The sequence below is a fragment of the Engystomops pustulosus genome, chromosome 9, assembly GCF_040894005.1.
Source record: "Engystomops pustulosus chromosome 9, aEngPut4.maternal, whole genome shotgun sequence".
Lineage (NCBI taxonomy): Eukaryota > Metazoa > Chordata > Amphibia > Anura > Leptodactylidae > Engystomops > Engystomops pustulosus.
This window is the reverse complement of record NC_092419.1, coordinates 97,290,862-97,318,609: the sequence shown is the minus strand read 5'-3', so window position 1 is coordinate 97,318,609 and position 27,748 is coordinate 97,290,862. Positions and strand designations below refer to the sequence as shown.

General features: G+C 44.9%; 3 protein-coding genes across 5 annotated transcripts; 1 reads left to right on the top strand and 2 right to left on the bottom strand.

The window, feature by feature from the left end:
- Positions 1-3,205: 3,205 nt before the first annotated feature.
- On the top strand, positions 3,206-9,078 carry TSR2 (TSR2 ribosome maturation factor). The gene is made up of 5 exons (XM_072124310.1): positions 3,206-3,386; positions 6,286-6,376; positions 6,765-6,856; positions 7,657-7,827; positions 8,317-9,078. The coding sequence occupies exons 1-5, from the start codon at positions 3,306-3,308 to the stop codon at positions 8,455-8,457; spliced, it is 576 nt and encodes a 191-aa protein (XP_071980411.1). The 5' UTR covers positions 3,206-3,305; the 3' UTR covers positions 8,458-9,078.
- Positions 9,079-12,077: 2,999 nt separating this feature from the next.
- On the bottom strand, positions 12,078-16,858 carry HSD17B10 (hydroxysteroid 17-beta dehydrogenase 10). The gene is made up of 6 exons (XM_072124308.1): positions 16,723-16,858; positions 15,013-15,177; positions 13,453-13,617; positions 13,114-13,242; positions 12,613-12,721; positions 12,078-12,531 (listed from the first exon to the last, which is right to left on the bottom strand). Exons 1-6 carry the CDS (start codon positions 16,744-16,746, stop codon positions 12,341-12,343), a joined length of 783 nt encoding a protein of 260 aa, XP_071980409.1. The 5' UTR covers positions 16,747-16,858; the 3' UTR covers positions 12,078-12,340.
- A 1,238-nt stretch (positions 16,859-18,096) lies between these two features.
- Positions 18,097-25,961, bottom strand: RIBC1 (RIB43A domain with coiled-coils 1). Of its 3 annotated transcripts, none has more exons than XM_072124306.1 (8): positions 25,851-25,961; positions 24,563-24,710; positions 24,401-24,482; positions 21,144-21,488; positions 19,848-19,966; positions 19,547-19,774; positions 19,174-19,340; positions 18,097-18,251 (listed from the first exon to the last, which is right to left on the bottom strand). In XM_072124306.1, the coding sequence occupies exons 2-8, from the start codon at positions 24,677-24,679 to the stop codon at positions 18,170-18,172; spliced, it is 1,140 nt and encodes a 379-aa protein (XP_071980407.1). In that variant the 5' UTR covers positions 24,680-24,710; positions 25,851-25,961; the 3' UTR covers positions 18,097-18,169. The 3 variants fall into 3 exon arrangements, with proteins under 3 accessions (XP_071980407.1, XP_071980404.1, XP_071980406.1); XM_072124303.1 differs by lacking the exon at positions 25,851-25,961 and adding an exon at positions 25,415-25,489; XM_072124305.1 differs by lacking the exon at positions 25,851-25,961 and adding an exon at positions 25,439-25,477.
- Between the last annotated feature and the right edge of the window lie 1,787 nt (positions 25,962-27,748).

Sequence of the window (27,748 nt, the reverse complement as noted above, 5' to 3'; positions counted from 1 at the left end):
TTTAAACTACGATTGTCACCGGGGCCAAAAAAAATTTTTTGTCTGGATCTACAATTATAAAATATACAGTTTTGACTTACATACAAATTCAACTTAAGAACAAACTTCCTGTATCCATTATTATTGCCAGCTTCTTCGTCGTTTCCACTAGACAAGCAGTTCAGATAAATCTGGCAGCCACTTACCTCCAGCTTTGCATTTCCATACATGTTCAAATATACCGTAATATAGCAGATAATGGGACAATATAGAATTAGTTGAAGGTACATAATCAATATAGATTCTTGGTGGGGATGTAAGAGATCAGTCAAATCCAAAATGAGTGACTCAAAGAGAGGCTCCTCACTTGGCGGTTGCCAACAATTTAGGCCCCATGCCCACATGCAGCAGAGGACCTGTGCCGTGAGCCCCAAGACGGCTGAGGATGGAGGGAAGCCGAGGGGGGGAGGAATAGGACCTGCGCTATCAGTGTGTCGCGGGCGCCCGGCTCCAACACAACAGAACCTAATCCAGCAGTTGCAGTTCTTCACAGACTTATTGTGCAGCAATCTCTCCCAACCAAACACAGATTATATCAGTATCCTTCACAGTAACATCTTGGCTGAAATATTAAAGGGGACCTGTCATCATATTTGACCCCATTAAACTACCAGCCCCCTCAGGCAGGGTATGACATGTCATTTCTAGAATTCAGTGTTTTATGTGAAATCTCACCTAATTACCTATGAAAATTTTCCTTCAAAGTCATATGAGAATAAGCAGAGAAGAGTCATATTTGCCTCTTTGGTTTTATAGCACCCAGAAACATGATGTGAGTGTCATATTAAATGTAAGAATTGCATCTTTCAAATTGCATCAGGATTGTGGTTCTATGATCTACAGAACTGTGGATACAGGCAGCTACAAATTGAATTTGCCAGGGATTCCCCAAAAAATTGAATTTCTATATAGCCCCCTGCCTGTGATGGCATGAGCAAGGCTAGGAGTATGCCTTATAGCTTTTTTATGACTGTGTCCTACGACACCATTATGCCTCAAAATCTTTATCTGATGATATCTTGCCATGTGCTTATTTATTTCTTCCTGTAATTGGGGATGCCATTCAGTGACCTTTGGTACAGTAACAGCAGTGACCTGGATGGAGTTATTAGGGAAAAGCATGTGGCTGAAATATTTAACTATGACAGGTACAGGCAGTCCCCGTGTTACGTACAAGATAGGGTTCATAGGTTTGTTCTTAAATTGAATTTGTATGTAAGTTGAAACTGTATATTTTATAATTGTAGATCCAGACAAAAAAAAAAAAAAATTGGTCCAGTGACAATTGGAGTTTAAATTTTTTTTTGCTGTAATTAAACCAAGGATTGTCAATAAAACGTCATTGCAGACACCTTACAACTGATCAGTGCAGTCTGGGGCTATAGTAAAGCATTCAGAGAGCTTCATAAGAGGTCACAATGGGCAGAGGGATCCGTCTTTAAGTATGGGTCGTCTGTAAGTCGGGTGTCCTTAAGTAGGGGACTGCCTATATTTATTTGATGGCAAGATGGGGGTTCTAGAAGTGATCTCCGTTAGCCAGGGCATAACCTTTTACTGACATCGGAATAAAGCTCCTCGAATCCTCCCATCGGGCCATTAGGTTTTACGATAGGATCTGGTTCTTTTGCATACTGGTTTTATGGCCCAAGCATCCTGGCCTGGTTTTTAGGGAGATGTAATTTCAAGAGGTGGGGGGAGGGGGGAAATACTATCTTTATCAGCACAGGAGCATTATACAGAACGAGGGGTACAGGAATGGGGCATTAGATAGTATGAGGGGCACAGGAAGGGGCATTATAGATTATGATGGGTACACAAAGGGGGTATTATACAGTAAGCTGGGCACAAGAAGGGGCATAATACAGTAAGTAAGGCACAAGAAGGGGCATTTTATAGTATGATGGGCATAAGAAGGGGCAATATGCAGTAAGCTGGGCACAGGAAGGGGCATTATAGAGTATGATGGGTGCACAAAGGGGGTATTATACAGTAAGCCGGGCACAAGAAGGGGCATTATACAGTAAGCTAGGCACAAGAAGGGGAAATTTATAGTATGATGGGCATAGGAAGGGTGAGGGCCGGATTAAGGGTAGTGGGGCCCCCTGGGCGCAAATTGGTGGGGGCCCTTCCAACAATGTTTTTGGAAGTATATAGCCTGCCAGTCCCCTGTAGTGTATAACCTGCCAGCCCCCTGTAGAATACAGCCGCCAGCCCCTTGTAGAATACAGTCACCAGACCCCTGTAGTATACAGCCACCAGCCCCCTGTAGTATACAGCCACCAGCCTCCTGTAGAATTTAGCCACCAGTCCCCTGTAGAAAATGGCTACAGAAAAATAAATACTTACCTCACCTTCCCTTCCAGTGATCCCACAATGATACAGGCTCTTCCTTGCTCTTCGGGCTGGGGGAGATCGCTGATGCACTGTTTTGGTGGCAGCATGTGACATCATCACTCGCCACCGGCGTTTCAACACAACCTGCTGCCGCCAAAAGTGCATCAGCGATCTCCCCCATCGATGGTAGCTGTGTCTCACTGACACAGCTGACATCCTAGACCCCTATCTGCGATGCGGACAGCCACGGGCTGAGCTGAGTTGCTGACTGTCGGAAACTAGTGGTATTTTATAGTATCTTGGGCATAGTAAGGGGCATTATACAGTAAGCTAGGCACAAGGCAGGGCATTATATGATGGGCACAGGAAGGGGGCATTATACTGAGTTAGGCGCACAAGAAGGGGCGTTATACAATGTGGCGGCAGGTAAAGGTGTGTGGTGTTATACTTTATAGGTATACTAGGCGGTGGGGTTAGTAATCTCTGGAAATTTTGATGTAGGGGGCGTTTAGTGGATTGTAGTTAGGAAAGGTCCTAACTTGCGGCCACCACATGGCGCACGCAGATGGGGTCATGGTGAGCACATACAATATATATATATTTATTTCTGGTAGTATTTATTACTACTAGTTATTTACTGCTTGTAGTCTCCTTATTGCAGAGATGAATGTGTGTGCGGCCATGATGTGAGGGGCCTTTATTTTAGGAACAGCTTCTTATTTTGCAAACCAAATGAGTGACTATAGAGAAGGAGTCACATTATTTACAGCGCAACGTGGAGACGGATTTGACTATTAGTGGCTGTGTCTCCATGGAAACAGAGGAGTCCGCCATCCGCCCGGCTGATCGATGCGCTCGGCTCTCCATTACGTGGCCTGTGCAGTGTCAGGCCGCGCTCGGCGCTCTTCCTCGGTCTGTGCGGCAGAGGTGTCATGGCGGCGCGCAGCCCGGACTCACGTGGACTGTTTCACGAGGCGGTGCAGGCGGTGCTTGGGAGCTGGCCGGTGCTGCAGGTGACTACGAAGGGGTAGCTACGGGCTGGTGGTCCCTGTGTCAAACAGCGCGTCCTATCACTCAGGCTGCAGGGTAGACATGGAGGGCTCAACAGCCAGTACTGGGCTCCAGTTATCATAATGTTAGTCTGCTGTACATTAAAGATCTTAATGTTAGGGAGACTTCGGATGAAGGGGACAGGAAAGGGGGGAGGTCCCTTACAACATTGTCAGCAACCAGGAAAGCCCCCTTAGTTACTCCTACAGAGTGAGATCTGGTGCACATTGTTGTCTAGCATTTCTATGCAGTATCTGGGAGAAGCCATTGATCATTTAAGGCCTTGTTCACACATCTGGGGACATTTATGCTCATGTATAACAAAGTCCCCACCCCTACCGGCACCACTGGATGCATCAGGGGGCTCTGTATCTGGGGGACAGCTACTCCTTCGGACAATTCTACGCCGGGTCCTGTCTGTCGTAGAATTGCGCTATAATTTTCAGGCCTGAATGTTCCCCGGCTATAGCTAATGCATACAATTGGGCTGGGTACGCCCTGTGTCAGCCCACTTCGCCACCGGCCACTTAACCTTCATGTTCCACCATGGCCACTTTCTGTGGAGGTGGTGTATAGGGGGAAGTAATTTCATTTAATCTCTTATTTAAAGGAATTGGGCTGCATGTGGGAAGTAGAAAGGTTTGTTTTATTCACTAAGAAAATCACAGACAACCCATGAGAGAGTGAATGTTACCTAAAAAGTAGAGATTTACTTTCTGGCATATTTCTCTTATTTTCTAATAAAGATCCAGAATTTATGGTCCATGGTTCTGAAGAGGTATTGCAGTGAAAATAATCACATTCTTTATCATCTGTACACTTAAAGGTCACCTCTGTAAAGCACCATAAGCCTTAAACATAATTCATTATGCCTTATTCATTGATGTACATTGGTGTCCTATTGCTGGTATTATGAAGGCTCTACTTTTATTTTTCTCTTGTTTAGAAGACATCCAGAGGAGCAAAGAGGGAGCCCAATTATCTAGTCTCCTCCTGCCACTGAGCCTCCGACATTCGCCCCTCCTCTAGTCAGCTCCACGTAAAAGAATCCTCCCTCATTTTAGTGGCAGTATTGGCGCGTGAGCAGTGTCGGGGACACACTAGGCAGGGCTGATATGACACATGCACTGCGCAAGTGTGGTAATTCACCCTTTGACGTGGAGAAGAGAGCGTTGATCTGAGGCTGAGTGGCTCAGAGGAGGTGAGTAGCTTGACTGGATAACTAAGCTCCCTCGACTTTGTGACTGGATATCTGCTAAACCGGAGGGGAAAAAAAACTTTTTCGTCAAAGTTGACACGTAAAATTGGACATCATGTTTAAGGTTTATGGGGCTTTATAGAGGTAACAGGTTCCCTTTAAGTGTATAGATGATAAATAATGTGATTATTTTCACTGTAATAACTCTTTAGAACCTCGGGGGATCTGTATTAGAAATTAAGAGAAATATGCCAGAAAGTTAATCTGTACTTTTAGGTAACAGTGGACAAATCAATGGACAGACTATTGGTGGATAAGAACAAAATGGATATGGGTATGATTGACCCCTTACAGTTCTCGGCTGTGACTAGTACTACACATCGGTGAAAGTCATAGGCAGACTTCTCAATATTCTTTGTAGTGGTCATGCTAAGGTACTGTAGATCTTCTTCCATCCACAACACCCTAGATCAGTGATGGCGAACCTTTTAGAGACCGAGTGCCCAAACAATAACCAAAATCCACTTATTTTCCGCAATGTGCCAACATTGCATTTTATCAATCGTAATGGCCCCCTTGAGGCCACTAATACAGTTGAAAGAAGGAGGGCACATTCATACTATCATTGTAGCTTCTCACCAGGGTCTCTCTGTACGGTAAGAATGTAGGGTCCAGTAGGATGACCTACAAAGATACTGCAGTTCTATCAACACTTTCTCACTTTTACTGCAGTTCCAGACAGCCAATGAAGTGTCATTTTAAAAAAGCGCTGATTGCAGCATCTCTTAAATTGCCTACGTCTGCAGGAAGAATTTGTGACTTTGGTCCTGTTTGGTGAGCTCTGTTTTGGGGTCAATGGCCTGAGTGCCACCTCTGGCACCCGTGCCATAGGTCCGCCACCACTGCCCTAGATGGAGCCATCTGCTTTCTCTACTCTGTATTTATAGCTCTACACAGGATAGGTAATCCATAAATCCCAGAATCCACTGTGTCTATATGCTATGGGTCTTCTGCTTTTACGTCACAATCATTCATATTCTGGAAGTCACAGCACTGCAGTACTAAAAACATTTAATGGGCAGAGGTGGCATTGAGTTTTGTGAAAGATGTATAAACCGCAGCCCTCTGTATCCCACATACATATCTTGCAGTATAGAATCCGTATTATGGGAAAATATCATGACATTTAGGAAAAATTGACACGTATATGACCGTTTCACTACGGATTATACCGTAGAATTACTTGTGGACACATCTTTAGTGCTGTGATCATGGGTTGAACCTACATCTACAGACCATTTTTGCATTATCTGGTTTCCAGAGCTCGGGCAGACATGTATTATTACCGGTCCCTAACATATTTTTAGCCATGTGCCCTTTACGATCCGCGTTGGGGCTGGAAACCAGTACATGAGGTTCAGGGTGAGTCACAGCCATTATCTCTTATAATGTGGCGGCCTGTAATTTTACACTGGCTGCTGCTGACATGGAAAAAAAAACTGATGAAAGTAATAAAAAGAGCATGTTCTTTCCATGGGAGTCATCCTGGAGCCATATGATGACTAGTGTTGCACGTTCCTGCCTGTGTGTGGTGGGGCAGTATACTGTAGGCAGGACTTCCTGTAGTCAATGGAGTAAACATTACTGTCTCTTTATGTTCCCAGATCGCTGTAGAGAATGGATTCGGAGGTCCGCATGGACAGGAAAAGGCACAGTGGATGGTGGAGGCCGTGCATGATTATTTCTGCTCCAATTGTAAGTATACACAAAGGAAAATCGTGGCGGAACGTTTCACTATGTGATGGAAACTGTCAACAAGTATGCAAAGGGCTGCCGACAAATCCTGTGATATCACTATGGTTAAATATATTTATTAACATGAAAGTTTTTTTTTTATCATCCCTCCAAACTTTCCCCCCCATGAACATGCATGCTCAGCTTGGGAGAAGGGAACTAGCTGCTTTAACATGTAACTACACTACATGTAATATCATAATAAATGTATATTGAGTTTCTTTGATGATTGCCATCCAGTATCAGCCTCCTTAAAGGGATAAATCAAGAAGGTGTAGTACCTGCTATTGTAAGAACTGCAGCGGGTCCTGTGTCTGACCCCTGGGTAACTGTATTGTCTTGTTTGCAGCCGATTTGGAGCAGTATGAGGTGGAGGACACCCTGCAAGGCATCCTGAATGATGAGTTTGACACAATGGTGGAGGATGGAAGTTTACCTGTGGTGAGGGCATTTTATTCTCAGGTTGCACATGATTCTCTATTTAAAGGGGTTGTCTATTGTTTGGACTGGTGGGCAGATCTATAGGCTCCCTTAAAGGAACACTTCAGGCAAAGCTGATGCACCGTATTTATACCTAGTGTAGAGCATAAGGACATAGCATAGGGATCCGAAGACCACCCGAGTGTCATCTTATAGAACCGCACTCTAATCTGGAATCATTATAAATGTGGTCCGTGAATGGCATCCCGATCATATAAAAAATTTATAACAAGCACAATCTCTGATGCATTGTAACAATCTGCTTCCACGTATTGTCAGCAAGTAGAGCTTTAGATTTTTCATTACTCAGCGGGTTAATTTTTATTGGTATGACATAAAGATTTCCCAGAATCCTCCAGGGCACAGAAGGGTTACATAAGGTTCCTGTTAGACTGGTACAGAAAGATTTGCTGGGTCATACAGTCAGATTCTTTCCATTTCTATATTTGTCTGACAGTACGGGCCGCTCCCCATAGGAGCAGTCACCTGTTATTACTGACTGTATAACATATACTTAAAACTGCTTCTGTGCCTATGTATTATTAACAGAGGCCGGACCCAGTAGTTGTAAGAGCAATGACCTCCATTGATTGTTCCACCCACGTGGGTCCAGCCTTCTGGTCTTACATCTGACATAAGTTATTTGCTTGGAGTGTATATTACACGTATACATTACTAAGAGTCCAGACCATCAGATGATGGCGGATGAAGAGGCTGTATTGTTGTATGGCGCTTGTCATCTCAGACTGGTGTCATTCCAGATTGCCCAGCAGCTCTGCATCTTCTACTCCCAATGTCAACACGGGGACGTCACCAGCGTGAAAGAGAAGATCATTCAGCTCTGCCAGAAGCAATACAATGTTAAAGCAAACGTTCAGCAAGTGAGAGCGCCGGAGGACGAGGAGGAGAGCAGTGAGGATGAGGACGAGGAGGTGAGATGCGGAATAGGATAGTTCATTGGGGACTCGCGATCCCCATGTGAACGAAAAATCTCTTTAAAGATTGTCTGTCAGGTTTAGGGCGCATTCACACGAACGTATGGCATACGCCCAGCGCCATAGAGAGGAGGACCGGTGATCCCTCTCTCCACAGCGCACCCCCTGTTACATGGGGAAAGATAGTGTGAATGGGACCTTACTCTTTTCTTTATACTTATGATTCCTATTGGATCCATTTCTACCTTTGGCTCAGAAAACTGCATCCATTTCTGTGTTTTCCGGAAAATCCCTCAAAGGATTTTTCTACTTTGATCAGTCCCTTTTTTTTTTTCTTTTACTCGGCGGCGCCGCCACAGAGCAGATATAGCATTACACATTTGCATGATGAACAATACAATGTAGCCTAATGTATAAGCCGTGTATAATGCAGAGGAAATCTGAGTTGTGGATGTGCTGATCCTTATGTATTATCCTATGTTACAGGCCATGGACTGTGAGACGGGTGCTACCCCTACTACTGCACCCAGTACATCAGCATCCAGTGCGCACAGCAGGGCTCCTGATCAGGGGGGACCAGAACCAGACCCAGATGGCTGGACTGTGGTGTGCAGGAAGAAGAAATGATATGGCGCCATCTTCCCCATCACATTGGACATGATGAGTGTGAACTCAGACTTAGGACGTAATGAACCATCGCATGAAGATTTGGTTTGTCTTTTTTAAATGGGGGAATTTGTATTATATTAATCAATTGCTAAATGGACTTGAAATGGCTCCATAAAAACCAAGAGAACTCGTGATTTTCCAAAAATGGGACACAACTTGTAAGTCACGATGTATGACATATAAAATGGGATCTCTAGTGGAAGATCCACTTGATTTTTTTTTTTCTTTTAGCATCAATCTGGTCTCTGGCTGTGTCTGGTATCACAAGTCTCCCACTTGGGCAAAGATGCAATACCGCACTTGGCCAGTGAACAACAGTGGTGCTCTCATACAGTCAGTATACTGCTCTATACTATGCATTGATGGGATATTCAAGTGTAGGAGATAAAATCAATGACTGATGACTATTGGAAGTTTTGCCAGAGCCTTCAATACACTTCACAACAAATCGGCACCATTTATGTGAAAGCTGTTACCAGATGGATCTGACCCTGTGCCTAGTTGACCCTCCTGATTTACCCATGTTAAAAGGATTTTGCATAATAAAAACAAAAGGAAGCTATCCTTTTTCCTGAAAAAGCACAACTCCTATCCATTGGATTGGTTTGGTACTGCCCTCAAACCGCCTACATATGACTTGTTTATTTTGTATCCTGGATTTAAGAGGCATCTACCACCAGGATGAAGAACTGTATGCAAATGAGCCTGGAGGGCCCTAGGCTCCATAGTTGTTAATGGGGAGGAGTGGAGCCCCTCAGGCCCATTTGCATACAGTCTTTCATCCTGGTGGTAGATGACCTTTAAGTACCATTCTGGTCTGACTGTTTACATTAGGTTAAAAGTATATCTATTCTATTGTGGGATTTTCATTATTTTAATATTTGTATTTTATGTATATTGAATATTTTATTGATATCCATATTTGACAATGACGCAGACATAATGAGTGATTAGCAAGTCTATTCTCCAGCACGGCCTACAGAGTTTATCACCTTAGCAGTTCTGTAGTTTCTCTGTAATTAAAGTCTCACATTGGGGACGTTTTAGTAGGTGATCTTAGTACTGCGTCACATTGCATAAAGTTAGATCCTTACAATTGTGTAATCATAATCTCCAAATATGTTAGGGCTCGGTTTCCATTGAATCTGTTTATTTTCATGGTTTTATTCTGCGTTACATGTTATGTATTGTAGATCCTATAGCAGTGATGGCGAACCTTTTGGAGTGCCCAAACTACAACCAAAATCCACTTATTTACCATTAAGTGCCAACATGGCATTCTAAGCAGTAACTTATCGCTACCTGTTTTTCCACATCTTTCAATCATATTAGCCCCTGAAGCCACCAATACAGTTAAAATAAAGATGGCAAATTCTGACTCTTGTTGTAGCTTCTCTCTAGGGTCTCTCTGTAGGGGAAGAATGGTGGGTCCAGAATGAAAACCTCTAAAGATAATGCACTTCTGTCAACACCTTCTCACTTTTCCCACAGTTCCAAACATTCAATAAAGTGTCGCTGTAAAATAGCGCTGAGAGCAGTATCTCTTAAGTTGCTTGGGACTGCAGGAAGATTTGGTCCTGGGGTGATGGTCTGAGTGCCCACAGAAATGGCTCTGAGTGCCACAGGTTCGCCACCACTGTCCTATAGATTACAGCTAAACCTCTCAATTTTACTAGTGGTCAACACTTAACCCCTTACCGACATGTGACTTAATAGTACGTCACATGTCGGGTCCCGGTAGCCCTCTCCATAGCCGGTAAGTCTTTGCTGCATATTGCCGGCACCGATAGCGGGTGTTTTACCGCTGATCGCCGCCGGCAAAGGTGCCGACGGGCGCCGCCATCTTTCCGTGGTGCGTCGCTCCCCGTGACGTCATCGGGGAGCGGCGATCCGTCGCCATGGTAGACCCGTCTCACGAAGACCCGAAGCTACTTCGGGTTAACCCATTCATTACAATATGCTGTCAGCACATTGTAATGTATGAGTAGTGAAATCCCCATATACTGCCATACTGTAGTATGGCAGTATATGATAGGATCGTACAGACACCCTAGGGTTAAAGTACCCTAGGGAGTCTGAAAAATAGTAAAAATAAAAAAATTATAATAAAGAAACCTAAAAATTCAAATCACCCCCCTTTCCCTAGAATTGATAAAAATATAAACAGTAAAAATCAAACACATTAGGTATTGCCGCGTCCGAAAATGCCCGATCAAAATATGATAACGGTTTTTCACTGCGTTTAACCCCGTAACGGAATATCGCGCCCAAAGTCGAAAATGGCACTTTTTTGCCATTTAAATTTCTATAAAAAGTGATCAAAAGGTCGTACAGTCCTAAAAATGATAACATTGTAAACATCATCAAAATCCGCAAAACCACACCACCCACAGCTCCATACACCAAAGTATGAAAAAGTTATTGGCGCCAGAAGATGGCAAAATCCCCCAAAATAATTTTGTACAGGAGGTTTTAATTTTTTTAAATGTATGAAAACATAAAACCTATACAAATTTGGTATCCACATAATCGTACCGAACCAAAGAATAAAGGCATGCGTTTTGTAAACGCAAGCGTTAACAGCTGTTTAATTAGGGAAATATCCCTTCAGCTGTAGCAATGCGTTTTTAAACACATGCAGTAAACGCGACGTGTGACAGCACCCTCAAGAGTTCATGAGACGACTGTGCTGACCTCAATGTCTTGTACCTATGTGTGGGATATGCAATAAAAATATATTTTTTCAAAAGTCAGCTATGAAGCTTCTGCTGTGTTATTAGCTGTGTGCTTAGGGTCATTGTCTTGTTGGAAGGTTTGGACCAGTCTGAGGTCCAGAGCCTCTGGAAGAGGTTTTCATCCAGGATATCTCTGTACTTGGCCGCATTCATCTTTCCTTCCATTACAACCAGTGGCTGTCAAAGCCTCCCAATATTACCTGTCAGATCCAAGCAGAAATTGATGCTCATCAGTCTGTTGTCGGGGTTGGATTCTAATTCTTTTAACACAAATATAGTTTAGGATTCCTTATCGTTTTATTAGAATATATTAATAAAGGTTATGTTTTAACCACTAGTTATACTCTCATAATCCCCACAGTGAAGCAGTTTTTTAGACATTATTCTTATGTGCTCTGACATGCACTGTGAGCTGTGAAGTCTTATATAGACAGGTGTGTGCCTTTCCTAATCAAGCCCAATCAGTTAAATTAAACAAAGCTGGACTCCAATGAAGGAGCAGAACCATCTCAAGGATGATCAGAAGGAAATGGACAGATTGTGAGTGAAATCCAAATTTGTCACAGCAAAAATGTCTGAATATTTATATCTACATTTTTTTTTCTGTCAAGATAGGGAGCAGAGTGCACATTAATGAGCAGAGAAATACTTTTTTTGATCTTACCAATTGGGTGAATGAAATAGAGCAAGGGGTCTGAATACTTTTGTACCCACTGTAGCAGTATATTCTGGGAACCTACCCACCATGTATCTGTACATATTGACCGTGAGAGTCCATTGTATATGTAAATGGGCCAAACTGGTAACAAAGAGGTTAATAAGACTACATTACTTACAATAAAATCAAGTAACGAAATTTATTATTATTAAAACACGTATTATTTAACCTCCAAATTATTTATGAACGATTCTATGAAACAACCAATAACAGATCTTCCAGGTGTTTGTCAGACCTGGGCACATTCCTGGCAGGTGAGGCACTCGGGGGCATCACCCCCATTACAGTCTTATAGTACATTCCATCACTGCTCCATGTGTAACAGAGCTCTGATACCTTACATCATGGACGGGGGAGCCTAGTGTAGTCCCGTATGGCAGTCACTTCACTATGGCTGCATACGAAGGGCGCCATCAAGACGTATGACTTCTCCATTTATCATGGGGTTCTCTACGATGGTCTGCACCAGGTGGGCATACTCATCAGGGTCACCCAGCCTGCTCGGGAATGGGACTTGCTTTGCTAGGAATTCTCTCGCCTTTTCAGGAAGTCCAAGGAGGAGAGGAGTAGCAAATAATCCTAAAATTAAAAGAGACATTAAGACATTATACAGACGCATAATAAAGCTAAAATATATAAGATGCATTAATACTAAAGTACCAGGAGCAATTGTCACAACTCTGATGCCAAGTGGAGCCAGGTCTCGAGCGATGGGGAGCGTCATCCCTACAATTCCACCTTTGGATGCAGAGTATGCCGCTTGTCCAACCTACAAATGAAACATGATTTAGTAAGTGACAAAACAAGCAAAGTGTGTGTAAGTGTGTATGTGGGGGATGCAGGTTATTAGGTAATTTACCAATATACATTAAATAAATGTTCTGCTCCGCTTTCTTGATATGTAAAGTGAAGCCTCCCGTCTTTTACCTCATCAGCTAGAGATTCCTGACCATAAAATGGGTCATGTGATCTCTATCTGTCCATAAGCAATCGCCCTGCCAGGTACTCAATCTTATATTCATGATTACCATCATAAGGTCCTGGCAGTTCCTTTACGGACTAATCACATAACCCTCCATCTGCAGACATTTTATGATCATAAAAGTCTGGCTGAGGAGGTTAAAAATCAGGAGGCTATAAAAGAGGATACATATTCCCTACCTGTCCATCAAAGGCGGCAATGCTGGCTGTATTCACTATGACTCCCTTGTGCCCATCCTTGTCCGGCTCATTCTTCAGCATTTCACCTGTTGACAGGCGGATAACATTAAAGGTGCCAGCGATGTTCACCTGAGAGAGAAGTGCAGATAAATTAGTAGAAGAACCAAGGAACTAATGTTTATGGCTCCTACAGTGCCATTACAGGGGAAATTGGGCATTGTACAGGAAATCTAAGAGCTGCCCAATGAAAGGATCATGGTACAAAAATCAAGACATGATGAGAGTGATAGATCTGTATATATGTGTACACCAACTATCTATAGGATTTACTAAACTCACATTTATAACTTTCTGGAAATCCTCCAAGCTGTGAGGCTTCTGCTTGTTCTTGTTGTAAGTTTTAATAGCAACTGCGATCCCAGCACAGTTCACCACGACATTCACTCCCCCAAACTTTGAGCGCGCCAATTCCAGCGCATTGTTCACATCAGCCTCAGAGGTCACCTATGGATGAAACAGAAGACTGGGGAGAACATCTAAAACTGCTGGGATCTGCAACATCTACACGTTTACTTTGCCCAATGATCCAGGTACGTGTAAGAACACATCACTTGTAATCTGTGTAATGATGTGTACAGCTGAATGTGATATGATGTTCTCTGTTATCAGCTGTTGCAGTTTTAATTAGTCTTATATAGAATTATTGACCAGGATTATATTTATGGGCGCTGGTTGAGTTTCTACAGGGCAGTACATCCTCCATGCCAAGGTATGTAGAAATGAGGTCAGGGCAGCAAACTAAATGGTTGTTCGCATGGAAGGCATTTGTAGCAAGATGTTAACTTGTTACCATGCCACAAGATCAGGCATGCCAATCAAAAAAAAAAAAAAAAGGTCAATAATGCATAGCAACCAGGACCATATTTCCACCTAGGCACCATTGGCAAAAGGAAGAAGGGGGCACGGGACACGGCAAAAAAAAAGAAAATAAAACATTTCTGACATCTATATATTTAGTACACGCAACACCCCTCCCCAACAACCATGGACACAGACTAATATATATCTTCATGGTTGGAGGAGAGACATGTGAATGGAGGCCGCTGCAGAGCATTTTATTGGTGTAGGGAGGCCGCTGCTAGACAAAAGTAATAACCTGAATGACACCAATAGGGGGCGCAAGTGCTTAGGGCAACCTCAAGCTTAAATACAGCCCTGATGCCAACCCCTCCCTGCAGGAACTACAATATAGCTTTCAAAAAGATTTATCATAGGTAAAATGAATCGCCATCTGCCAACAGATAAAAATGCCAAGTTGCACTGGCACGGTGCCCAGAGTGTGTGCAATGAGGACTTTAGCCCTGAGGATACCAGATGCCATAGACTGACATCACAGGTAATAAATGATTTGCTGACCAAGAAAAATCCCCACCATTATCTGACAATGTACAACTAGTTTAAATGTCCAATAAGGTGACCCTCTGCTTTTTTTTCCCCACCTCCAAGGCCTATACTGAATCTACAAAATACCAATGTGTAGCCTTTACATTGTAAGATCCAAGGGGAACCTGCATAGGAAAAAGTTTTATACAAGAAGACTCCAGTAGATCTTCAGATTTGGTCCCAGTATCCACTTTCCTATGGATACGATCTTCAACTCTTAGATGCTCAAAGGGTTGTGTTCTGTTGTTCATAAATATAAGACTATTAGGATTAGCCTATTTCTAATAGGTAGGGGTCTATTTATAAGACTGAAGGGGTTAATGCCCTTTTATCACTTTCTCAGTACAAAACCCCTCCAGTGCAGGTAACGGGGGAACCCACAGTGTCTGTGACCCTTGGTTCCCCTACTGACTTCTATAGACTTGCAGCATCCAAGATGAAAATTCTTGTCCTTACATCTGTGGGTGCAAAGGCGCACTTCTCCCCTAGAGACTTGGCTACGTTGTTCCCGTCAGAGCTTGGTAAATCTAGAATGACGGCGCTGGCTCCTTGTCGTATCAGACGTTCCACTGTGGCTCGGCCAAGACCCGAGGCTCCACCGGTGACGATGCCAACCAGGCCCTGAGAGGAAAGAACCAGAAAATCCCAATACGTCACTTACACAGTAAGGAAGTGTCATGGATAGTAATACTCAGCGGCTGCCTGTGCTATGAGCGCGCCCTTCTAGTACTGTCTTCTAGAACACAACAACCTTCTCCTAGGGAGGGACACAGCATCTTGTAGTTGACAGCATATTACTTGCTGCTCTGCCACAGGGCAAGATGGAAAACAAAGGACCCACGAGAGTCTATGAGTCAACAAAGTGATCAGTTATGTCAAACAAACTTGTTTAACTCCTTGTTTAACTGAGCAAGGGTTGAACACCACAGAATAAAGTGGCACATTATGGCGAATGGGGTTCTGTCCTCATGTACTCTTGGAGCAGTAGATTGAGCATTCAATACTCCAGGAGTGTTGAACAACCAAACTGTAAGGTTTCCCCAGCACTCCTATAACTGATGAAGATACCTGAGCGCTGACCTCAGCAATTCCCAACACTGTAGTATTGAACTGGGCAGGGGCGTAACTACAGTGGTAGCAGCCATAGCAACCGCTATAGGGCCCACAGTGTCAGGGGGCTCCAGCATCCGACCTGACACATTAATGAGTGAAGGATGTGCATCATTATATCCATATTATGCTGCACATTGTACTGCATAATATGTATATAACATAAATGTGATGTGTATATGCTGCTTCTGTGATGTGTATATGTTTTATGTGTATGTGGTGTACCGCGTCTGCATATACTGTATGTGTGTATATATTCTGTGTGTTTGTAAATGTCACTGTATGTGTGTATATGCTCTATATGAGTTGTAACTTGCATGTGCGAGTATACAAATATGCATAATTTTCAAGTGGGAAGGGGGGGCCCCCCCATATCGAAGTCTGCTATCGGACCCTGCCACTCCTAGCTACGCCACTGGAACCGGGGGGCAAGGACACATGCGCAACCTGTGGCTCCATCAACCAGAGAGATCGAGACCCCTGTTCCTATGATCTGTGAGGTCCCAGCACTGATCTTATTGTTATCCCTTAGCCGGTGCATAGGAAATAACAATCAATATTGTTTAATACTGGTCCAGAGGCTCGTGACAATATGCCCGGTGTGAAGAATTAAAGGGTTTGTCCTTCTAGGACTACACATCCTTATCACACACATGAAGGACATCAGGACGTCACGCGATTACCCGGGGAATGGCTCCAGACGTAATACAGGGAGCAAAGTGTGAATGTAGCCGCATCTTTCCCCACACAACCAATAGGGAACTGGTAGTTAAATCCTATAGACCCCAAAACATGACACCCCACGATATGCCCAGGGGACTCCTGCAGTGACCACTAGTGTGTAATGCTGGAGCTCTGCCATGTCCTGGGCACATGGTGGGCACTGTGCAGCCTCTGCCTGCAGGATACACTGCAGGACTATGCAGCCTGTGGCGCCCAGAGCATGCTGGGAGTTGTAGTCATTCTCCAGCTATAGAACCAGTGATAGCTGCAGAGCATTGCCCCCCGCCCTCCATACACTGCGCCCGCCTCACCTTCCACCTGCCAGTATCTCACCTTCAAGCTCCTCAGATTCGCCATGTTTCTCCAGAAGCCCAGGCAGAGCAGTCAGCCAATAGACAGACAGCCAGCCTCGCGACCGACCAATAAGAACGGCGGACAGCACGGAGGCAGATAAACTTTGTAGCCAATGAGGAAGGCGGCGCTGCAGGCAGCCAGCCAATAGCGGTGACGCGTCCTTCAGCGCTCGTTTAAAGGGACCGCGTCAATATTTAAGACGGTAGATTGTCAGTCTTAAAGGGAAAGCGGATTTCAAGAAAGATCCTGTGCTTTCCGGGGGGTCCCTGTACTTTCCGGGGTCCTAATGCAGCCACATCCTTGGCTGGACATCTTGTGGCAATAATGTCATGTCATGAGGTAGCACCACATCTGTGTCTTGTACACAGGGGCGTAACTAGGAAAGACAGGGCCCCATAGCAGACTTCTAAATGGGGCCCCCTTCCCAATTTAAAATATGCATATTATACTCATATATATATATATATATATATATATATATAAATATACAGTTCTTCACTCTTACATACAACAAATAGAGCATATACAAATCACATATAAACCCACATATGGTGCTAGATACAGACGTTCAGCATATATACACTCCATACACACAGCATATATACATCACATATATATGTACAATGTTTAGCAAAATATGTATATAATGGTGCACATCCTTCATTCTTTAGTGTCAGGTTGGATTATAGGGCCCTTTGGCATTGTGGGCCCCATAGCAGCTGCTACCACTGTAGTTACGCCCCTGCTTGTACAATATATTTCTATATGATGTCAGTAATACCTAAACACCATATGACACCATTACATTTATTACCATATGGCACTCATTATATATCTGTGTATCTTTGAGCCCTGTATATGCCGCTAATATATTAACACCAGGTTATGGTGTTTTTTTATATGGCGCTAATATCTTATGATGGGGGTGGTAATTATTTTACACAGTGAGACCCAGGTATTAAACACCATGTGACAGCATTATTTGTATTATTGGGGCATTGCACTCATATCCAAACCCCATGGATTATTTAGGTCCTGTACCACACTCCTATCTAAGCTGCACCTGGTGGTGTTGTAAGGACACTGTACGTATCATTTCCTTACACCATGTGGTGGTAAATATTTGGGAAATACAGCAATAATATTTAATCCCACATGACAGCATTTTTTCTCAGTACATTACGCCAAGGAGGGGGGGTGGGCTCCATCCTTATCATCAGAGAAATATTAGGGTATCATCACTTATAGAAGCGCATAGAGCACAGGACGCGGCTCCCAATAACTTATTACATAAACAAAAGTCAATGTATACTGCATACAAAAATAAGACTTAGTTCACATTGAACTCATCTTTATTACAATTTGATTACAGTTCACCATAAAGAATATCTTAGATTTATTTATGCTTCCTGGGGTCAGGGGTCACTCAGCGGCTCGTAGTGTTGAACTGTGTGTGGTAATGGGCAGTGGGGTTGTTGGTGTAGACCACTTTATCCAGGTACTCCATGCTGGAAAAGAACCAGAAATTACATTAATCCAAATAATACATGTCAGGTTTTATATTCTTTATGTGTTATGCACTATTTACTTCTATGGCACATTCATAGTCCTGGTGGTCCCATAGAAGTGAATGGAGCACAGGCTATATCCTGGGAGACCAATAGCTATGAATGGAGCACATGCTATATCCTGGGACACCCATAGACATGACTGGAGCACAGGCTATATCCTGGGAGACCAATAGCTATGAATGGAGCACATGCTATATCCTGGGACACCCATAGACATGAATGGAGCACATGCTATATCCTGGGACACCCATAGACATGACTGGAGCACAGGCTATATCCTGGGACACCCATAGACATGAATGGAGCACATTCTATATCCTGGGACACCCATAGACATGAATGGAGCACATTCTATATCCTGGGACACCCATAGACATGAATGGAGCACATGCTATATCCTGGGACACCCATAGACATGAATGGAGCACATTCTATATCCTGGGACACCCATAGACATGAATGGAGCACATACTATATCCTGGGATACCCATAGACATGAATGGAGCACAGGCTGTGTCCTGGAAGTACCAATGAAGTCACTGGAGCACAGTCTATATCCTGGGAAACCCATAGACATGTACAGAGCACAGACTGTGTTTTGGAGGTCCCACACAGGTAAATAGGGCACAGGGTATACAAGTGATGAACCCCAGTGAGCAGATACATATCCCATTTAAATATCAATGACCTTGTCTAAGTGCAGATTTAGGTCTCTTTCACACCTCAGTGATCAACCACAGTCCAAGGGATGGGACTCTGAGCTTAATATGGTCGGTCCATGAAACAGGACACTGCACAGTCCATGGCAATGCGAATGAGCCCCTTCTAAAAGTATAACCTAACACGGGGAGATACGCACTGTGCCCTCTGCTCTCGGCTCAGCTGCTTGTTGTACTCGTCCAGCCTCTTCCTCATTTCCCTGCTGAATTCCTGCTCTTGCTGTTCCATAGTCATTGCGGCGCGTGCAGCCAATGTCCGCTGTCTGTCCCACTCCGTGTCCAGCTGCTTCTCCTCTTCCTTAAGCCTCTGAGAACATGAATAAGACATACTGGTTACCTGACATATGACGTGTAGCCGTATTGGGATTGCTGGGCTTATTCACAGACGATGCAGACTGTATACAGTTTCACAGATTGAACATAGATCTAAGAATTGGACTTGCTGTATCATGACTATAAGCCATTTACACCCTGTATCGTGGTGCCAGGGGGTGCGGAGCTTGGGCATGTTACCTGTTTCTCTTGGCATTGCTGTTTCTGAGTCTCTAAGATGTCTTTCAGCTGCTCTGGGCTCATTCCCTTCCAGCGATCTGGCACGACACGATGAGGCCCGAAGGCGCTGACTGCCACTGCCGGGTCCTCGGTCAGTATGTCTCCTGTCAAGTGGTTGTAAATCTCTGCAAAATTATTATCTTCTTCCTGCTGCTTCTGCAATCTCTGACGCTCTTGCGCCTCCATGGCCTGCACCAATAACAAAGGTCACCATCATAGACAGGTCACAGGTCACTCTGCTGTCACTGGCCATAGGACTTACCAAGGCCTGATTGAAATTATTGGTGGCCATGTCCACTGCCCTCCTGCACTCTTCTTCCATCTTGCTTAGATGCTGAGCTCTCTCATCCAGCTCCATCCTCTTTCTGTCATATAAATTATCTGCAGCAATAACAACCCAAATATTATTGTAAATACTGTCATAAACAGCTCCACTCTTCACCAAAGGCTGTGTGTGGTATTGCAGTGTAGCCACAACCAGTTAGTTGTGACTTACATGGAATAGATGAAGGTGGAAATTCACTTCAGCTCTGTATCACTGTATGAAATGTTCACTTAAAGGGGCATTCCCTTGAAGACAAGTTTCTTATATGTACTCAGGATAACAAAATAACACATTCTCTAATTCCCTGTTATTAACAAAAATACAGCATTTCACAGATATAATTCCAATTTGTCTCTATCAGTCCTGGTTGATACACTTTTGGTTCCCCTTGGCAGCCATATTGCTCTCCTGTCTGACGCTGCACTGAGCTCCTCTCTTCCTCTATCCCCCACCCTTGAATTTCAGGACGAGCTCACACACAGACACTGACTTCCTGCAGGCGTGTGAGGAGAGTAAAGCTGCAGACAGATCTTTATCCGGGGAGGGGGAGGCACAGCAGATCTGACAGTATGTGTTATAGGTGAGATATAGCAGAGCTGTGTATGTTATGGCTGTGATATAAGTCATGTGTAATATGCATCTCATGGATCTCATCATCTCTTTCTATGTATCATATACTAGTGAATGTTTAGGAGCTGAATGAGATGGTAGATAAACCCTGTACCCTGATAATCTAACCACACTGTCCAGGAAACAGGGGTACCGCACTCCTAATAAAATGCGGATGGTGCTTGCGTCGGGCACTCAGCCCCAATACATAGTAGAGAAAAACGTAGCACACATCCTATGTTGATTTTTTGGATTTTCTTTTAATTCATATCATATAGTTTATATTTACAGCTCCACCAAACATTTGAAAAAATCATATATTGTGACAACAGATCACAGGTAACTTTCTGCGACGTTTCGGTCTAAATCGACCTATAATAGAGGATTAAAATTTGAGAATTTTCTTTCATGGGTAAACCCCTTTAAAGGAGTTGGCCACTTTTTGCAAGAATGTCATAAAATGATGCGTATGGAGACTTGTGAGGCAGGAGACAATGTACAGTGCCAGCAGCACTCATGCCTCTTATTCTCACAGTTGGAAGCAATCCCAGAGTTTGGACCTCCCCAGAATGTTACAGAATTTCCTAGCCATGCAGTAATGGGACACCTTATAAGGTGACTGACCTGCGTACATCTGTTGTGCCTCACTCCTCTTCCTCTCATCTATCTGCTGTGACAGCCATTTCTTATTCATCTCTGTCTGCAGCTCTTTGCGATTCTTCTCACTCAGGTCTTCTCCGGCAAACTTCTGCAGGCTGGCGGGTCCACACCTGGGGTCATCGTCACTAATGCGGGCCGGCCGGTCCTTCTTCAGTGCATCTGGATCATACAGGTCGAATTCTCTCCGGGTCTCGGGCTTCTGATTCTGCGTCCTGTAATTCAGTACGGCCTGGTCCAGATCACGGGACAATTGCTGCTCTTTCTGCTCCAGCATCAGAGCAATTTTATCGTATGAATCTCTGTCGGCATCTGTGGGTTCATGAAGAGAATTAAAGGGGTGTCTAGGACAACGATACTAATGACCTATACTTGGGGTAGGTAATATATGTGTTGTGTTTATGGCGGGGGCCCAACAGATGCCACAAACGCAGTCCGAGACATCACATCCATTGATCACATGACCATATGAATGGAACTGAGCTGCAGTACCAAGCACAGCCACTATATACATTATAACTAGAGATGTGCGAGTATACTCGTCCGAGCTTGATGCTCGTTCGAGTATTAAGGTACTCGAAACGGCTCGTTGCTCGGACGAGTATTTCCCCTGCTTGAGATCGAGCATTTAATTAAAAAAACACAGTGAAGAACAATGAAGAATAGAATAAAAACAGTGAACACAGTGAACACAGGATCATTTAAGTGAAAAACACATTGAAAAACACAGTGAAGAATAGATTACAGATGTTAAGCATATCTGCTTACTTGTCGGGAGATACGCGCGAAACGGTGCGAACAAAATAGCATGTGAAGAACAATATATATGTGTGTGAAGAACATATTGAAGAACATGGTGAGCAGGACAGAGACACCAGGGAGCAGCACAGAGACATCGGGGAGCGGCGGGCACGGAGATAGCGGGGCAGCGGCGGATACGGAGCCAGCGGGGCAGCGGCGGGCACGGAGACAGCGGGGCAGCGGCAGGCAGGGAGGCAGCGGCAGGCACGGAGACAGCGGGGCAGCGGCAGGCACGGAGCCAGCGGGGCAGCGGCAGGCACGGAGCCAGCGGGGCAGCGGCAGGCACGGAGCCAGCGGGGCAGCGGCAGGCACGGAGCCAGCGGGGCAGCGGCAGGCACGGAGACACCGGGGCAGCGGCAGGCACGGAGACACCGGGGCAGCGGCAGGCACGGAGACATCGTGGGCAGCGGCAGGCACGGAGACACCGGGGCAGCGGCAGGCACGGAGACACCGGGGCAGCGGCAGGCATGGAGACATCGGGCAGCGGCAGGCACGGAGACATCGGGCAGCGGCAGGCACGGAGACACCGGGGCAGCGGCACAGAGACATCAGGAAGGGCAGAGAGATCGGGGAGACTTCAGTGGAAGAAGAGGAGCGGATCCCGGGACAGCGTATCTCCCGACAAGTAAGCAGATGTGCCGAACATCTGCAATCTATTCTTCACTGTGTTTTTCACTGCGTTTTTCACTTAAATGATCCTGTGTTCACTGTTTTTATTCTATTCTTCACTGTTCTTCACATCTGCTAACTTGTCGGGAGATAATATACGCGCGGAACAGTGAAGAATAGGTTGTAGATGTTTGCATACATCTGATCACTTATCAGAAGACATTCTTTTTCAATTGAATAACACATTTTATTCCCTAACCATGGTCCCTTTGAAAAATGCTCGGGTCTCCCATTGACTTCAATGGGGCTCGTTATTCGAGACGAGCACTCGAGCATCAGGAAAATTTCGTCTCGAATAACGAGCACCCGAGCATTTTAGTGCTCGCTCATCTCTAATTATAACATGTATAGCACTGTTTTTGATACAATGTAAAAAGGCTTCAGCATTAGTTCATGTGCTGAGACCTATTCACACAGTTGATCGCTGTGGGTGCTGGGTGTACAGATCTGATCGCTGAGGGTGCTAGGTGTACTGATCTGATCGCTGAGGGTGCTAGGTGTACTGATCTGATCGCTGAGGATGCTAGGTGTACTGATCTGATCGCTGAGGGTGTTAGGTGTACTGATCTGATCTGATTGCTGAGGGTGCTAGGTGTACTGATCTGATCTGATTGCTGAGGGTGCTAGGTGTACTGATCTGATCGCTGAGGGTGCTAGGTGTACTGATCTGATCGCTGAGGGTGTTAGGTGTACTGATCTGATCGCTGAGGGTGCTAGGTGTACTGATCTGATCTGATCGCTGAGGGTGCTAGGTGTACTGATCTAATCGCTGAGGGTGCTAGGTGTACTGATCTGATCTGATTGCTGAGGGTGCTAGGTGTACTGATCTGATCGCTGAGGGTGCTAGGTGTACTGATCTGATCGCTGAGGGTGCTAGGTGTACTGATGTGATCGCTGAGGGTGCTAGGTGTACTGATCTGATCGCTGAGGGTGCTAGGTGTACTGATCCTGATCGCTGAGGGTGCTCGGTGTACTGATCTGATCGCCGAGGGTGCTAGGTGTACTGATCTGATCGCCGAGGGTGCTAGGTGTACTGATCTGATCGCTGAGGGTGCTAGGTGTACTGATCTGATCGCTGAGGGTGCTAGGTGTACTGATCTGATCGCTGAGGGTGCTAGGTGTACTGATCCTGATCGCTGAGGGTGCTCGGTGTACTGATCTGATCGCTGAGGGTGCTAGGTGTACTGATCTGATCGCTGAGGGTGCTAGGTGTACTGATCTGATCGCTGAGGGTGCTAGGTGTACTGATCTGATCGCCGAGGGTGCTAGGTGTACTGATCTGATCGCTGAGGGTGCTAGGTGTACTGATCTGATCGCTGAGGGTGCTAGGTGTACTGATCCTGATCGCTGAGGGTGCTCGGTGTACTGATCTGATCGCTGAGGGTGCTAGGTGTACTGATCTGATCGCTGAGGGTGCTAGGTGTACTGATCTGATCGCCGAGGGTGCTAGGTGTACTGATCTGATTGCTGAGGGTGCTAGGTGTACTGATCTGATCGCCGAGGGTGCTAGGTGTACTGATCTGATCCCACTGACTTATACTGAGTATAGATCATCAATATCACAGTCCTGGGGTGTATCTGGTATTTCTGACAACCGTTCCAATCGTGGTCATCACTGCAGTTTAGTGAGAAAGCAGGAACTCATTGTATCATATATATTACGCTAATGCTCCATCCCGTGTCCAGAATCTGTGTCCAGGATCACGGACAGAGCGCACTTACGATTTTAAAGCGTCAGAATCAATAATCTTTACCAAATGCCTGGTCCCGCGCCTTCTCAGTCCTCTCCAGTGTCCTCCTCTCCTCCACCTGCTTCTCCAGTGCTGCCACATCCACCTGCACAAGACGGCCATTAATACATTCTGCTCCCACACATGGGGCTCACACATCAGAGGCGCAGTACACCCCGCACTCACCCCGATTGTCCGAGCTTTGGCATTGAATATCCGGCTCTGCCTTTGCTGCTCTTTGTTTCTTCGCCTTTCGACAGCAGCGAGTTCCTTAGGGTCTATGGGAAGATCCAACTTATACATGGCCGCAGCAACACGTCACAGGATTTATATACTACATGAAGAAGAAAAGGTCATTTTATTGGATCGAACAATGTGGAACTACGAGGCCCAGCATGTCTGTATTACAACCAATGTCCCAGCATGTCTGCTACACCTGATGAAGGACTACAACCCCCATCATCCCCATGCTACACCTGATGAAGGACTACAGCATGCTTATAGTATACTGGATAAGGACTACAACTCCGAGCATGTCCATATTACTCCTGATGGGGACTACAAACCCCAACATACCTATACTACACCTCATGGAAGACCACAACCCCAGCATGCCAATACTACTCCTGATGAGAGACAACAACCCACAGCATGCCCATAATACTCCTGATGAGAAACTACAACCCCCAGCATGCCAATACTACTCCTGATGTGAGACTACAACCCCCAGCATGCCCATAATACACCTGATGAGGCACTACAACCCCCAGTATGCCAATACTACTCCTGATGAGAGACTACAACCCCCAGCATGCCAATACTACTCCTGATGAGAAACTATAACCCGCAGCATGCCCATACTACACCTGATGAGGCACTACAACGCCAAGGATGACTATACCACTACTGATTAGGAACTACAACCCCCACCATGCCTATACTACTCCCAGTGAGGAACTACAAGCCTCAGAACTTCCATATTACACTTGATGGTGAACTACTACCCCCCGCATGTACAATACACAGGATCCTTTATACTTTTCTCTATGATCCAGCGCAGACCTGCTCGTCCTGGAGATGCCTCAGCCGCAACATTCGCTGCTATAGCAACGGACTGTACCACTATTATCCCCTACTAACAAATATGCGAACACAAGGGGGGTGGAACATTTACAGTGTTATTTCTGGACAGAATATTTTGTATTGTAAAGGTCTAATATCGGTCTCACACGAGTTATTATTATTATACGTTATTATTTTTGATAACGTATTATTTTACTAGAGATTTATAAAAGAAACATCTGCATTTTGTATGATTCATGCACCCCCCTCTGGAGAGGAACAATGGGACAGTCCTCCGTGCGGCGGCCGCCTGTCATGTGACTGGTGTAACTTGAGGCGCTGAAATCCGACACGTGCACTTTTGATAGCCGCCAGTAGAGGGCGTCAAGAGGACAATCCCAGGACGTTATACCAACGATAAGTCCTCCACGCAGTAGACGAGAGTTGCTTGTCTGTACTGAGCGCTTGCTCTCTATTGTGAGTGCAGAATGACGGCGCGGGATCCACTACAGTTGTATCCTTCCACACGGTGCAGTGATTGAGGATTGTCAGGCTGTGAGACTTTAATGTAATCTGTGGGGTGATCGAGTTGGTTGTGATGGCCTTTTTAATTTATGAGACGCTTCAAATGCTGGAAGGACACCCCCCTTCATCAATGGTATGCGCCACAGTGCATTGTAGCCTATCAGGTGGCTGCTCACTTTTTCCAAAGAGTTCTGTAGTAATGAGAGCTAGAATCTGGTTGGTTGCTGCTCTTTCTGTTGTTTATTGGAGAACCATCCCAGTAGCCTTTTAGCATAATTGTAAAAGTTGTTTTTTAGAAGGAAAGGGGCCATATATAACAAATACAAGCTGATTACCACAGTGACTGGATCTATGAGTAAGTGCCCCTGGTTTATCATGCTGCATTTTGATGGGAGATTTCCATTTAAGTGTAACTATAAAGTTATAATGATTTTACCAAATTCTTATATGTGATCCCCCCTTTAAAAACAAACAGAATGCTGCCTACTTTGTGCTGCTCACTCTTTTCTTTCAAAAATTATGGCATTTTCTGTTAAAGTGTATGACAAAAAATTTTGTCACCAGAGGTGAAGTGGGTGGAGACTGATGTCTGTCAGTCTATGCCCTCAAGCTGAGACCAGTTTGCTTGCCCACAGATCCCATGATGCATTCTGTTCTCTCTCAAAGTAATTTAGCATTAAATCCATTTATTTTCCCTAAAGCAAATCCACTGAACACTGCACAGTGCACATACAGGATGTATTTGGTGACTGACCTGGCGGCTTCCATCACATGGAGAAGCAGGGAACATGTATTAAGTGGTGGAAATCATTAGTACACCACTTACATGTAGTCTATAGCCTGTGCTGTGTGAGCTCTAAGGGCTAATAGCTTATCTGTATGGTGCACAAAGTCTAAAGTACAAGGTGGGGGGAAGGGAGCAGCATGAGGAGAGAGACAGGAAAGTTCTGTAGAATCACCATGTGGTAGAGGTACTAATAGGGAACAAGGGAGATTTTGTACCTTACTATTCTGTGCAGGAGACATATGCATTCACACATCCAGCTCTGCTTCATACAGTGTAGTGATTGGTTTGTCGCAAACGAGCCGGCACAAAAAGTTGTTTCATTCGCGTGAACAACGTGAGCCGATGGCTCACCACGCCCCCCTTTAACCCAATAAAATCAGTTTAAGTGTGGAGTGACTGACTGGCCTGTGGCTCCCTATTTTATATTTAATAGGGAGACGTTCAGGAGCCAAAATAGCCGGCTCTTCTTAGTGAGCGGAGCCTATTGAGCCAGCTTACTAAGTAGAGACGGAATTCCCATCACTAACAGAGAGCTCTGTCACATGACCTCCTCCTCCTCTGTGAGCAGGAAGCAGCAGCTCCTCCCCTCCCATGAAACTGACTGAGAAACAAAGTATAAACAAGTACAGATTCACAGGTCTTATAAGCACATGGAGACGAAGCAGCTACTGCAGCGCTGAGGTAACCTGAGGGGTATAGTAGCAAAGAAACTACTGCATATAGGTAACAAAGATGATAATAGACAAAGTTCTTTTACATCCCAAGCGCTATTGATTTGTGGGGGGAAAAACCCTTTACAGTTTCCTTAAAGGACATCTATCACCAGATCAAGGATTGTAAACCAGACCTACAGACATACTGGTATGTGCCCCCTCAAATTAAATTATGCAAATGAGCCTGAGGGGCTCCAGGCTCCATTAACTCCTATGGAGCCTGGAACCCCTCAGGCTCATTTCCATAATTTTAAAAGCCTATTTCCATTTCGTCCCCCATGACGG